The sequence below is a fragment of the Mastomys coucha genome, unplaced genomic scaffold (genome assembly GCF_008632895.1).
Source record: "Mastomys coucha isolate ucsf_1 unplaced genomic scaffold, UCSF_Mcou_1 pScaffold5, whole genome shotgun sequence".
Classification (NCBI taxonomy): domain Eukaryota; kingdom Metazoa; phylum Chordata; class Mammalia; order Rodentia; family Muridae; genus Mastomys; species Mastomys coucha.
Genome location: NW_022196911.1, coordinates 112,518,131 through 112,532,148, shown reverse-complemented (window position 1 = coordinate 112,532,148; position 14,018 = coordinate 112,518,131). Strand labels below are relative to the sequence as shown.

At 53.4% G+C, this 14,018-nt stretch overlaps 1 protein-coding gene across 2 annotated transcripts; it reads left to right on the top strand.

Moving 5' to 3' along the window:
• Positions 1–3,595: 3,595 nt before the first annotated feature.
• Trim47 (tripartite motif containing 47) lies at positions 3,596–8,597 on the top strand. Of its 2 annotated transcripts, none has more exons than XM_031352623.1 (6): positions 3,596–4,780; positions 5,931–6,038; positions 6,315–6,545; positions 6,687–6,885; positions 7,317–7,391; positions 7,658–8,597. In XM_031352623.1, exons 1-6 carry the CDS (start codon positions 4,094–4,096, stop codon positions 8,296–8,298), a joined length of 1,941 nt encoding a protein of 646 aa, XP_031208483.1. In that variant the 5' UTR covers positions 3,596–4,093; the 3' UTR covers positions 8,299–8,597. The 2 variants fall into 2 exon arrangements, with proteins under 2 accessions (XP_031208483.1, XP_031208484.1); XM_031352624.1 differs by having other exon boundaries at positions 3,597–4,780; positions 5,943–6,038.
• The last annotated feature ends 5,421 nt before the right edge of the window (positions 8,598–14,018 follow it).

Below are 14,018 nucleotides of genomic sequence, written 5' to 3'. Positions count from 1 at the left end.
GAAAAAAAAAAAAGAAAAAGGAAAAGAAAAAGAAAAAGGAAAAAAAGCCAGCAGGGCAAACTGGGATGTGAGTATGCATTCGTGCATGTGTGCGTGTGTGTGTCTGTGTGCGTGTGTGTGTGTGTGTGTGTGTGTGTGTGTGTGTGTCTGTGTGTGCGTGTCTGTGTGTGTGTGTGTATCTGTGTGTGTTCGAGCATGTGTGTGTGTGTGTCTCTGTGTGTGTGTGTCTCTCTGTGTGTGTCTGTGTGTGCGTGTGTCTGAGTGTGTGTCTCTGTCTCTGTGTGTGTGTCTCTGTGTGTGTGTGTCTGTGTGTGTTCGAGCATGTGTGTGTCTCTGTGTGTGAGTCTCTGTGTGTGTGTCTGTGTGTGTGTGTCTGTGTGTGTGTGTTCGAGCATGTGTGTGTCTCTGTGTGTGTGTCTGTGTATGTTTCTGTGTGTGTGTGTGTGTCTGTGTGAAGGGGCTTGCCCTGTGCTGCTATTTTGTTTATGTCCCCTTGGGTTCCTAACTTAAGTACTTACTAAAAATTTCCAACCTGGGCTCAGAAATGGAAGAAAAACTTTTCATCTCTAAGCACAAATAGCTGGGGAAATGGAAGCATGGATTCAGGTCTGGCTAGAGGAGTGGACAAGGAGTTAGGCTCCAGAATATAGAGAAATGGGAACCTAGGAGAGACATGAATGGCTGCATCTGGTGCTGCTGCCCTGAGGGATAGCTCTACATTTTCTATTATTTATTTATTTATTTATTTTTGGTTTTTCGAGTCAGGGTTTCTCTGTGTAGCCCTGGCTGTCCTGGAACTCACTCTGTAGACCAGGCTGGCCTCCAACTCAGAAATCCGCCTGCTTCTGCCTCCCAAGTGCTGGGATTAAAGGCGTGCGCCACCACTGCCTGGCTGTTTCTTTCTCTAAGAGAACATTTTGGGCAGGTAACATTGCTCACCAGTTGAGAAGGTACTTGCTGAATTCCAGCCCTTGAACCCTCATGCTAAACAAACTAAAGGGTTGGAGGGAGAGCTCCCCAGTTAAGAGCTCTGCTCTTCCAGGGTCCTGGGATTCTATTCCCAGCACTCATGTGGGTGCTCAACACTGTTGGTAACTCCATCCCCAGGTGATCCAGTTACTTTGTCTGTCCTGTGCACATGTTTTTTGAGACAGGGTTTCTCCGTAGCCCTGGCTGTTTTGAATTTCATGAGATCCACCGGCCTCCAAGTGCTGGGATTAAAGATGCACACCAGCACCCTCTCCATAGCTGGAGATTCGCACTACGGTGGGGAGCACTGCTTCCATGACTCCATTATGTTAAATAAACTTGTTGGTTTTACTTCTTTTATGTGCACACGTGTTTGCCTGCTTGTATTTATGTGCACCTCATGCACCGCACCTTGGAGGCCAGAGGAGGGCGTTGGATTCCCTGAAACTGCAATTGCAGATGGTTGTAAGCACAGTGATGTGTTTACCTGAACCTGGGTCTCGGCAGAAGTAGCCCATGAGCCTTGTCTACAGCCAGGCATGGGGGCGCACAGATGGAAGGCGGCACTTGGGAGGGTAAGGTAGCTCATTTTCCCATCCGGTCCCATCCCATCATCAAAGACTCCATGCTGTGGTATGCTGACCATGGCTGATGATTACACTGTGTCAAATTTACCCACTGACAGAGTGCTCGCTTGTTCAGTGCCTTCAGAAGCCATCGTGCTTAGCACACAGGTAAAGGAGCAGGATGTCACTTTGGAGAGCCTATAGAAATTATCTGGGACTCTGCTAATGGGAGAGGCATCAGCTGGCCTCACTATTCATTTACCCAGTTACGTGTAACTACGCAGGGGCACATGGATTTTTTTTTTAAGATTTATTTATTTATTTCATGTGTATGAGTACACTGTAACTGTACAGATGTACAGATGGCTGTGTGCCATCATGTGGCTGCTGGGAATTGAACTCAGTATGGCTCCGCTCACTCTGGCCCTGCTCACTTTGCCCCGCTCATAATACACTGTAGCTATCTTCAGACGCACCAGAAGAGGGTGTCAGATCTCATTACTGGTGGTTGTGAGCCACCATGTGGTTGCTGGGATCCGAACTCAGGACCTTCAGAAGAGCAGTCAATGTTCTTGCCATCTCACCAGTCCCCTAGATGCTTATTTTTTATCAAGGGTTGTAACAGCACTATTACCCACTTTGTTTATTCATTTCTTTTTGGACACCATGTTCAGCCTTTAACCTGGGGCTAGAGTCTAACTCAGGCCCTTATACTTTACCAACTGAGCAGCTATCTCCCCAGCACTGGACTCCACTCTTTTTCAATAATAATAACAACAACAACAACAACAACAATAATTGCTCTTCCAGAAGTCCTGAGTTCAATCCCCAGAAACCCCATTGTGGTTCACAACCATCTGTAATGGGATCCAATGTGTGTGTACTGCAGTGTACTCATATAAATAAATAAATACATAAATACATAAACACATAAATACATAACCATTAAAAATAATTTTGAACCATTTAAAAATAATGGGCAGTGGTGGTGCACAGCTTTAATCCCAGCACTTGGGAAGCAGAGGCAGGTGGATTTCTGAGTTTGAGCCCAGCCTGGTCTACAGAGTGAGTTCCAGGAGACCCAGGGCTACACAGAGAACCCCTGTCTTGAAACAAACAAACATAATAATAATAATAATAATAATAATAATATAATAATTTTGACAACTTGAATTCTACATAGTTTAAAGCTTAACATTATTGCATTTTTTAAGGATTTATTTATTTATTTTTATTTTTTGTTTTTGTTTTTTTGAGACAGGGTTTCTTTGTGTAGTCCTGGCTGTCCTGGAACTCACTCTGTAGACCAGGTGGCCTCCAACTCAGAAATCCGCCTGCCTCTGCCTCCCAAGTGCTGTGATTAAGGGCGTGTGCTACCACCGCCCGGCGACTTATTTATTTTACATATGTGAGTACACTGTTACTGCAGCTGTCTTCAGACACACCAGAAGAGGGCATTGGATCCCTTTACAGATGGTTGTGAGCCACCATGAGGTTGCTGGGAATTGAACTCAGGACCTCTGAGTCATCTCTCCAGCCCCACATTATTGCATTATTAAAGTATAATTAACAATATCAGTTTACCCGACGTGGTACATTCACCTGAAATCTCAGCATCGGAGAAGTGAAGGTATGGAAACCAGTAAGTAGGTCAAGGCCAACATAAGAAGCTCTAGGCTAGCCAAGGCTATGTAGGAAAGACCCTCTCTCATAAACAACATAAAGAAGCCAGACGGATGGCATAAGCCTGTGTTCCCAGCACTCGGGAGGCCGAGGCAGGAGGATGAAGAGTTGTATGTAGGTCACTATAGGCTACATACAGAGACTAAATCTCCAGCCAAGTCCTTGCAACTAGACGCACTGTTCTAAATGCATAGTTGGGCAGGTCTTAACCAGTGTCTCCTTTTGGGGAACTACAGGCACCCGGGAGTAACCATGAGCGGAAGTAAATTCCTCAGACAAGAGATTTGTCAAGTGATGTCAGCTTCCCATTTCAGATCTAGACAAGGCTAAGTTCCCCAGCGCGTGTAAACAGAGTCGCTAAGAGGTGAAAACAGACAAACAGACACATACCAGCAGTAATTTTTTTTTCTATATGTCAGCAACTCGGGAACTTTGCTAACTGTACCTGGGAGGGGTCTGGAGGGAAAAGGTGCTGGCTACAGGGCTGAGCACGCCCACCAATCCCATGGCACGCGGCTGACCAAGAGGAGGATGGAGGATTGAATGTTCTCTCAACCTTCTTCCCATGCATCCCCTCACTTTCTCGCTCTGGGTCCTCTCTTTTCATCACCCTCGGGCAATCCCACCGCCCACACCCACGCTGGGTGGAGGGCTCAAAAGGGTCGTGCTCCCCCGGAAGACTGGCTTGCCCCGCGGCATCTGCTGACCAGTGGGGTGCTTCGGCGGTGAGCCGCATTGGGGCGAGCAGAGCTGCGGAGGGGTAAGAGGGGGCCGGACCTTTGGCCTGGGTCCCAGGGGGCGGTGCCAGGCGCGAACCGTCCCAGGTCCCTCCCAGGCGGGAGCAGCACAGGCGGTGCCCGGGTAGCGGCGGAGCCATGGACGGCAGCGGGCCTTTCAGCTGCCCCATCTGCCTGGAACCGCTCCGGGAGCCGGTGACTCTACCCTGCGGCCACAACTTCTGCCTCGCTTGCCTGGGCGCGCTCTGGCCGCACCGGAGCGCGGGCGGCACCGGTGGTTCCGGAGGTCCGGCTCGCTGCCCGCTTTGCCAGGAGCCTTTCCCCGACGGCCTGCAGCTCCGCAAGAACCACACGCTGTCCGAGTTGCTGCAGCTCCGCCAGGGCTCGGGCCCGGGCCCGATGTCCGCCCCGGCTTCAGGCTCGGTCCCGGGCGCCACGCCCGAGCCCTCCGCGCCCAGCGCACCACCTCCGGCTCCGGAGCCTTCGGCTCCCTGCGCGCCGGAGCAGTGGCCCGCGGGTGAGGAGCCGGTGCGCTGCGACGCGTGCCCCGAGGGCGCCGCCCTGCCCGCCGCGCTCTCCTGCCTCTCCTGCCTCGCCTCCTTCTGCTCCGCGCATCTCGCCCCGCACGAACGCAGTCCCGCCCTGCGCGGCCACCGCCTGGTCCCCCCGCTGCGCCGGCTGGAGGAGAGCCTGTGTCCGCGCCACCTACGGCCCCTGGAGCGCTACTGTCGCGTGGAGCGTGTGTGCCTTTGCGAGGCCTGTGCCACTCAGGAGCATCGCGGCCATGAGCTCGTGCCGCTGGAGCAGGAGCGCGCGCTTCAGGAGGTGGGGCACCCTGAGCGGGCACGTGGAGATGGGTGACAGGCCGGGCAGGAGAGCTCTTCAGTCCCTCACTCTTCTCCGGGTGTGTCTGTTATAGATTTGTTTTAGCATTGTGGCTGTGCACGTGGAGATCACGGAAGCAACTTTGAGGGGTTGGCTCTCCCCTCCCGCCTTTACCTGGGCTTCACCTCTCTGACTCAATAGGCTCTGCCTTAGTTTCCTCCTCTATCCTGACGATCTTTTCCGCCTCTTCCGGTCTACATTGTCATTTACTGGGGCTGGTGTGGATGGAAGGAGAGTCAGGAGGGACCAGCGAGTAGATGAAAGAGTGGCAGAGAGGGAGAGAGAGAGAGAGAGAGAGAGGGAGAGAGAGAGAGAGACAGAGAGAGGAATGAAGCTAGGTTAGTGTAGGTGTAAAGAGGGATCTGCATTAGGCCCTGTGAGGCCGTGGCGGTCAGGAGCTGCTGGGTGCGGGCGGGGCCCCGTAGCTGATGCCCTCTTCGATGCTGGTCCCAATTCAGATTTGTCCTCAACTGAGTCAGCCACTTTGGATGGGTGTGGCGAGCACCAGGAGAGCGATGGAGGGTGGGCTGGTCACACAGATCTCCTCTGTCCAAATGCTCTGGGGCCGTGAGGATCTTGTGCCCAGTGTCCCGCTACCTCCCGCCCCCAGTTTCCTTTGGCCTCCATCCCGGTCTTGGCGCCTCTGGCTTTGGGATTTTCCGCCTCTCCCGCCTGGAGCTGTGACTCATAAGACCCGAGGGATTTGCCCGGAATCCCCATTTTTCAGAGCTGGATTGTGGGTGAAGGCTCTTTTGAAACTAATCCCCAGGACTGCTTAGTCTCCTCTCTTCTGGTTCAGTCACACCCCACCCCACCCTCTCACACTTTGCCTCCTCCCCACTGGGAAAAACAATCCCAAATAGAGGATCCCAGGTGGCCCTATACTGGCTTCTCTGGTCAACAGGTAGTCAATGCTTCCTTGCCAGGTATTTGGAAATGGCACCAGGTTGGGACAGAGCTGCCTTGGGCATATTCTGGGATATCGTGGCCATTCCCGGTCCCTTCATTCACAAATGTCACTGCCTAGCCCCCCAAATTCTGAGATCTGTTGCAGGTCAGGGACCTTTGTCAGAACACTGATCTCACAAAGCGTGGTCCCCAGGTAGAGCAGTCCAAAGTCCTGAGCGCTGTGGAGGACCGCATGGATGAGCTGGGTGCCGGCATTGCTCAGTCCCGCCGTACTGTGGCCCTCATTAAGGTCAGAGCCCACCCCAATCCCCCTGTGCACCCCTGAAGCAGGCCTCTGAAATCACACATAAGCTTTCATTGTGGTACCAACCCACTCTAGATGTGCCCTGATGGACTGCTCGTCCCTACTAAGCAGGAACGCCTTGTTACCTGCAACCTGGCTCAGATCCAGAGCAGGCTGAGGCTGGTCCTCTGCCCTCCTAGTGGGGCTGGGTGGGGGCTGGGTGGGCACAAGCAGTCAGGGATGGAGACAGCGGGCAGGCCTGGTCTTTGTCCTCTCCTGCAGAGCGCAGCTGTGGCAGAGCGGGAGAGGGTGAGCCAGATGTTTGCCGAGGCCACGGCCACCCTTCAGAGCTTCCAGACCGAAGTGCTGGGGTTCATCGAGGAGGGAGAGACTAGTATGTTGGGCCGGTCCCAGGGTGACCTGCGTAGACAAGAGGAGCAGCGCTGCCGCCTAAGCAGGGCTCGTCACAACCTCAGTCAGGTTCCAGAGGCGGATTCAGTGAGCTTTCTCCAGGTGAGGGCGGTTCAGGAGCCACAGAGGGGTGGGGTTGAAAAATGATGGCAGCCGCAATGGGTACCTGGCCTTCCAGTTACTACCTTCCCTGGCTGGGGGACACTGCGGCCAGAGGACTTACTGGGCATTTGACCGGCACAGGAGCTCCTGGCACTACGGCTGGCCCTAGAGGAGGGGTGCGGCCCTGGGCCTGGGCCCCCCAGGGAACTCAGCTTCACCAAGTCCTCCCAAGTGGTCAGAGCAGTGAGAGACATCCTTGTCTCGGCCTGTGCCAGCCAGTGGGAGCAGCTGCGGGGGCTGGGCAGCGATGAGGATGGGCTACAGAAACCTGGCTCAGAAGGTGGGTGCCCCTCCGCGATGACTCCCTTCCCCCCAGATAGACCTTACGGGCCCCCAGATCTGGTGTCCGCCCAGGCATGAAGGAGGGAAAGTGTCTGGCTCTAGGGGAAGGGCATAATCCTGCCTGGAACTGAAGCTGTGACTCCAGGGGGCAGAGGGGATTCTTCTAGCTCACCCGTGGACTTTATAGAGATCAAAGCCTTGTATACAAGGAGGCGGGGGGTGGGTTGGGGGGCTGCTCAAACACAGCACCTGCATGAGAACATGGCCCCATAGGGGTGTCTGTCACCAGTTGGCTGGGGGCTTTGGGAGGAGGGAAGGGTAGGAGGGAATTACATCCGCATGCGGGGGTGGGGCACTACCAAGGGCAGTCCGGCAGCCAGCCGCGGGTGGGACAGAGAGATGGCTTCCGCATCACCTTTTCCTCTGCAGCTGATGTGGAGTCCCAGGACCCTGACAGCACCAACCTGCTAGAGAGTGAGGCTCCTAGGGATTATTTCCTCAAGTGTAAGTAGCCAGCCTGCTGCTACCAAGGGGCCTCCGTTTAGCTTCAGAATCAGGGCCCGGGACCACGGAGCTTAGGAGCCCGGTCTTTAGTCTCTGGGGTGAACAAGGTCATCTCCATGGGTGGTCTCCATTAGTTCTGAGTCTCACCAGTCCTAAAGAAGGGACAATAGCTGTGTTTGGGGGAGGGGTAGCTGGCGGGTGGTGAGAGGAACGATGCCATCTGAGCCTGGCTGTGATCTGCTTCTCTGTCCCATCCCTGGGGTCAGTTGCCTACATCGTGGACCTGGACAGCGACACAGCAGACAAATTCCTGCAGCTTTTTGGAACCAAAGGTGTCAAGAGAGTACTATGTCCTATCAACTACCCGGAGTCACCCACCCGCTTCACACACTGCGAGCAGGTGCTAGGAGAGGGCGCCTTGGACCGCGGCACCTACTACTGGGAGGTGGAGATCATCGAAGGATGGGTCAGTGTGGGTGTCATGGCGGAGGGCTTCTCCCCGCAAGAGCCCTACGACCGGGGCCGGCTGGGCCGGAACGCGCACTCCTGCTGTCTGCAGTGGAATGGGCGTGGCTTCTCAGTCTGGTTCTGCGGGCTGGAGGCCCCGCTACCCCATGCCTTTTCGCCCACGGTCGGGGTCTGTCTGGAGTATGCCGACCATGCCCTGGCCTTCTATGCTGTTCGAGACGGAAAGTTGAGCCTTCTTCGGAGGCTCAAAGCCTCCCGACCTCGCCGCAGTGGTGCCCTGGCCTCCCCCACTGACCCTTTCCAGAGTCGCCTGGACAGCCATTTTTCAGGGCTCTTCAACCACAGGCTCAAGCCTGCCTTTTTCCTGGAGAGTGTGGACGCCCATCTGCAGATTGGACCCCTCAAGAAATCGTGCATATCCGTGCTGAAGAGGAGGTGATGCGCGGCTGTGCCATCCCGCAGCGGCTTTGCCCATATTTGTGGGAGAAGGCGCCAGCCTCAGACCCCCCCGCACCCCTCCCCCCGCACAAGCTGCCTTTCTTCTCGAAGCCTCCGCTTCTGTAACTAGACCTTCCACTTCGCAAGGTAGGGGTCTCCAGCCCCTGCTCCTTGCAGGGCTTGTTTTGAGAACAGATCTTTTTAGCTGGGACAATTCCAGTCTGTCCCAGCCCCTTCTTTTCCAGGTCTCTAGAACTACCTGGCACATAGTAGGTGCTCAATAAACATTTGTTGAATGAACGGCTCTCCTTTTCCTTCCCCATCTACCAGAAACTCCTATGACTTCTCAGCCTTCCAGATCTGAGGATTGAGACAGGCAAGATGGCTCTGCCAGTAAAGGTGCTTTCGGCCAAGCTTTAGGGCCTGAGTTTGAGTCCTGGGTCATACACAGTAGAAAAAGAGAACGGTCTCTTGCAACTTGCCCTCTGACTTCCACTTGCATGCCCTGGTACCTAAGCCACGAGCACAGGCAGGGACGACAGGCAGGCAGACAGACAGGTCATTGGGGCTCACTGGGTGTTGTTAGCCCTAGGTAATAGGTGAGCTTTAGGTGAGAAATCGTTTCTCAAAAAATAAGGTAGATGAATATGACATCCGAGACCTTACATACACACACACACACACACACACACACATATCAAAATGCAATTTGCACACACATGCACATCAAAACAAACAAAAATTAAACAAACAAACAAAAAAACAAAACAAAAAGCCAGAGTGAGCGGATAGGAGGCTAAGGTCGCCCCGCCCAGGAGGAAGGGCTGAAACAGGCTGCCTGTCCTTCAGGCACCCTGGCCCTAGGCAGGGCAGGGAGAGATGAACTCTCCCATATTGGCTTTGGATGAGGCTGCCTCACAAGTATTTCTCCTCCTTGGTGCCACAAGCCAATTCTGGACGTACTTTGAGTGTACTGTATCCAGAATTAAACACAGAAGTCACACACCCAAAGCCCAGAGCTGAGCAGGGTGCTTGGGTGTGGGCGAGAGAAATGCAAAGATAACCTGAGCTTCTTACACATACACACACACACACACACACACACACACACACACTCCATCCGGGGTGTGCGCGGAATGAAAAGACATCTACAATAAAGGGGTCTGTGGTCTGTGTCCTCTGATAGTCAGACCTGTAACACAGCATTTTTTTTTTCAGTCCTCTGGGCTTCACAAGAGCCTCTGGTTGATTTCCAGGAAGGCTCGGGTGCCCTCCACCACCCTGTCTGGGATAACCTGGGGCTATAGGAGGAGGCTGTATTTCCAGGCCAACTCCTTCTCTAGATTCCTTGTGCCCCAGATGCATCCCAGAGGGCAGGGGGCAGACAGAGAGGCCTCTCGCAGCAGCTCTCCAAGGTCAGACAGGACAATGGGTGAGCTATGCAGCCAGACAGCAAGGCCATACAAGTCCAGCCCCAGCCGCCTAAACTGCTAAAAATAACCCCTCCCACAGAGCCTGCCTGGCCCCTGCAGCCAGGATGTTTTTTTTCCGGGCGGGGCCGCCCTGCTCCTGCTGGGTTGTGTTCTCAGCCCTGTTCCCATGGCAGCCACAGGTCCCACAGGTCCCTCTGCATCCAACTGAGGGGCTGTCAGGCGGCTGTTTCACATCCCACACCATGGGCAAGCTGGGGCTTCCTAGAGTCTTTTCTCACCTGCAGACAGCCTCCATCATCCACAGAACCCTGGCATCCCTAGACCACCTGTGCTGCCTTCACTCCTCCCCCAGCCCGGAGCGTTCCACCCCACATATTCCTGTTGCTCTAAGCCTCTGCTCCCTGAGTTCAGGAGGCCCTGGCATGCCCCGGAATGTAAGCAAGGCAGACAAGGGCCCTGGGGCCAGAGGGTCCCTGCCAGAATATGGCTATGGTTTCAGTCACTCATGAGTGCCTTACTTGTAGAATGATTTCCAGTTTCCAAAGACCGGCATGGAAGTCTGAGCCAATGAGATGGCTCAGTTGGTAAATGCTGCCAAGCCTGATGTCCTGAGTTGGAGTTTCAGAATCCACATGATAGAATTGACTTCTGCAAGCTGTTCTCTTGATTCCCCATACCAGGCTGTGGCGGGTGTGTGCACCCAGAACATAAACAAGTGTAAAAAAGGGAAAGATAAAAGCTTCATTACTGGGCTGGCGAGATGGCTCAGCGGGTAAGAGCACTGACTGCTCTTCTGAAGGTCCTGAGTTCGGATCCCAGCAACCACATGGTGGCTCACAACCACCTGCAATGAGATCTGACGCCCTCTTCTGGTGCGTCTGAAGACAGCTACAGTGATTACACCGGAGCGAGCAGGGCCGGCAGAGGACCTGAGTTCAATTCCCAGCAGCCACACACATGTTAGCTCATGGCCATCTGTACAGCTACAGTGTACTCATACACATAAAATAAATAAAATAAATCTTTAAAAAAAAAAAAAGCTTCATTACCCCAGATCCCCATGGTGCAGCTTTTATAGCTCAAACTGGAGAAGAGAGTGTTGTCGGCTGGCCCATGGCCCCAGGGTTCAGACCACCCCCCAGGGTTCAGACCACACCCCCATCTCATCCCATCTGGAACCTGATACACAGCTCTGCACTTTAAGCTAATGCCAATATGGATTGGTGTCTGTCTGCATACATGCATGTGTGTTGTGTTGTGTGTATATACATATATGTACTTATATATATCTGCCTGGTTGAATACTTGTGTAAGGGGGTGTGTCCAGCCCTGAGAATTTTCCAGAGTTCCTCCGAGATCATGTAGGAAGAAGTTCAGCAACATGATGTGGCGTCACTACCGCCCAAGGCATAGGTAGTATGAGAGTCTATCCCTTTACCCTTTAATCTGTTTTATTCAAAACGGCTTGAAGCCCAGAGCAGCAGCTCACACAAGGTACTGGATGCTTAGCAGCTACACCAGCCTGAGCTAGAGTCAGTCCCTATCTTAAACAAAACAGAAACAAAAGATTATTTTAAAAAAAAAATTTAGATAAGGCCTCACTCTGCAGCCCACATTGTCTTGGGAATGAGCTATGTAGCCCAAGCTGGCCTCCAGCTCCTGGCAATCCTCCTGCCTCTGACTCCTAAGTACTGGGACTGTAATCATCCACCACCGTGAGAAAATGCTAAAAAGAGGAAAAAGCTAGAGAATTGTGGACCTGGCCCCACTACCTTTTATAAATTAGAAAGCTTAAGCTCTTAGACAGCTAAGTCTTCCTGTCCAGGATACCCCTGGCTCAGGTGAACCTCACTGGGGAGAAGCTCAGAGGTAGAGCCTTAGGGACAAGAAGCCCTGAGGTAGATCCCTAGCACCCCGAGAAAGGGAAAGAAAAACAAAGCAAAAGACTTCAACAAAGTTAGGTTCCCTGTGGGCCCCGGTTCCCACAGCCCCAGAGTCTTGGCAGAGGTGCCTGCCTAGGGTCTGTGGTCTTAGCGGCTCCCTCTGGAGCCCTCGCTAGTCCCAGACAATGTGGAGGGCTGAAGGTTTGAGGCTGTAGCTATGAACTGAATACAGTTCCTCTGAGCCAGGCAAGGAGCCAACTTCCACTTGAGCTTTGTTTCTGTGGGAAAGTAAGCTTCAGAGTCCACACAACAGCCTGAGGACAGACTTCAGCCGCACTCGCTCTTGGCAGCTGCACACTGGCAGGCCCTGCAGACCACAGGGCCCCCAGGGTCTCCCTGCTGGCGGCCAGGAGGAAAGAGGCCCTCAGTCTTCACTCCCTCCTGAGCTCCGGGAACACTTGTTTCCCCTCCTCCTAGACATAGCCTGTGGCTAAGCAACAGGGCCTGGCCAGAGAGACGGGCTGAGCTGGGTGTGCCTGAGGTTTGCAGAGAGCTGGAGAGCTGGACTGGGCCGCAGCTTGTTCAGGGGCCCAGGAAGGAAAAGAACTTTTAGTTGCAGAGTCACTGTCCCATCCTGCCGTTCGGCCAGCACACATGTTCCCACCCAATGCCAACAATAAGAAGAATCTGACAGGTGTTCCTTCTCTGCGCAATCACATCTCTAGGGTGGGAACCTGAACCGGCAGGACAGGGCCCCAGGGAGTGGCTCCGATGGAGAATGCTCACCCACTGTGTAGGATGTCAGAGACTCCATCCCTAACACTATCAAAGAAACAGAAAACCTTGAGGAGAGCTGGAGAGATGGCTCAACAATTAGAAGCATTTGCTGCTCTTCCAGAGGGCCTGGGTTCAGTTCCCAGGGCCCACACATTGTGGCTCAGAAAGGTCTGTAACTCCAGTCCCAGAGATCTGACCCCCCTCTCCTGGCCTCCTCAGGCACACAGACAGGCAAACACCCATAGACGTAAAATAAAAATAAACAAAACTTGTGGGGTCATGGCAACACACTCAGGAGGCAGAGGCAGGCAGAACTCCGAGTTGGAGGCCAGCCTGGTCTACAGAGTGACTTCCAGGATAGCCAGGGCTACACAGAGAAACCCTGTCTTTAAAAGGCCTAATAAATACATAAAGAAAACATAAAGAGAAAAGCAAGGGGCTGTAGGTGTTGATCTCAGCACCGAAAAGTGTGGAACTAGCAAGTCTCCGTTCACTGCTAGCGGGATGGCCCAGGCAGCAAAGCAGTCGGCATGCTAACATTAGAGCAGGAGATTGGGTCCTAACACTGAAAAGCCAGCACTGGGGAGGTGGAGTCAGAAGACCCTTGGGGCTTATGAACCCCAGGTCAGAGAGAGACCCTGTCTCAGAGAACACAAGAAAGTGTGAGGAGCAAGGACACCCAATATCAACCCCTGCCCTCGACACATGAATACACATGTGTACCAGCATACACTCTTGCATGCATGCGCGCGCGTGTGCGCACACACACACACACACACACACACACACACACACACGGGAACACATGAATATGTGGTGGCCCTGCTGTGTTCTTGGAAGAACTCTAAACCGAAACCAGAGACTTAGCTCGCTGGGGGTTTGGAGCCTATGTAAATGATTCAAGGACCAGATACCAGGTCCCTAGGAAGCCGTGAACCTTTGATCTCTCTATCCCGTCCTGGAATCCTTTGTGTTAGAGTTTTAGCTTTGATCCTGCTGAATGTCTGTTCTCACCTGAATGTAAAATGCATGGCTGTGCTTATCTAAGTATATATATATTCCGTGTTCACTAAGTAAAGTTGCGCCTTGATGAGACCATTTCTCCTGGCGTCTGTCTCTTTTCTCTACCACCCATTACAGGTTTCCAAATCCTCGGTTCGTGGAACCCCACGCAAGTAAGAGCTGCGGGACGACATCCTACATATGGCGCCCAACCTACAGACATTCCTGCCTCTCCCGAAAGAGGCAGAGAGAGAGAGATAGCCTGTTCCGGCAGACACTCCCAATACAGACACTGCTTCTCCCAAAAAAAAACAGGGAAGTGAGCCAGACGCGCCCCGAACGGCGTCTGCTCCGAGAGGTGAATCCGCCTGTCCCGATCGGGCAGAGAGAGAAGACGCAGTCACCCCCCGAAGGGCGCCTGCCCAGACGAACGGTCGCCCGTCCCGACCGGGCAGAGAGAGAGACCCAGGCATCCCCCGGAGGATGCCTGGCCAGACGACGAGAGAGGAAGTGAAGACATTTGTTGAAGACTGCCTAGAGATTCCTGAGAGTAGATTACTTTGCTTTGAGATCGGTTCCTGACGACTGAACTTTGAAATTCTACATCCAGCGAAATGCAGTCACAC

What these genes read in the sequence shown, in the direction of transcription:
- Trim47 (XM_031352623.1), top strand. Translation starts at nt 4,094, where the DNA reads ATGGACGGCAGCGGGCCTTTCAGCTGCCCCATCTGCCTGGAACCGCTC. An exon ending in ATTCAGTGAGCTTTCTCCAG is followed by an intron (nt 6,546 to 6,686) that starts GTGAGGGCGGTT and finishes TGACCGGCACAG; the next exon opens with GAGCTCCTGGCACTACGGCT. An exon ending in TAGGGATTATTTCCTCAAGT is followed by an intron (nt 7,392 to 7,657) that starts GTAAGTAGCCAG and finishes CCCTGGGGTCAG; the next exon opens with TTGCCTACATCGTGGACCTG.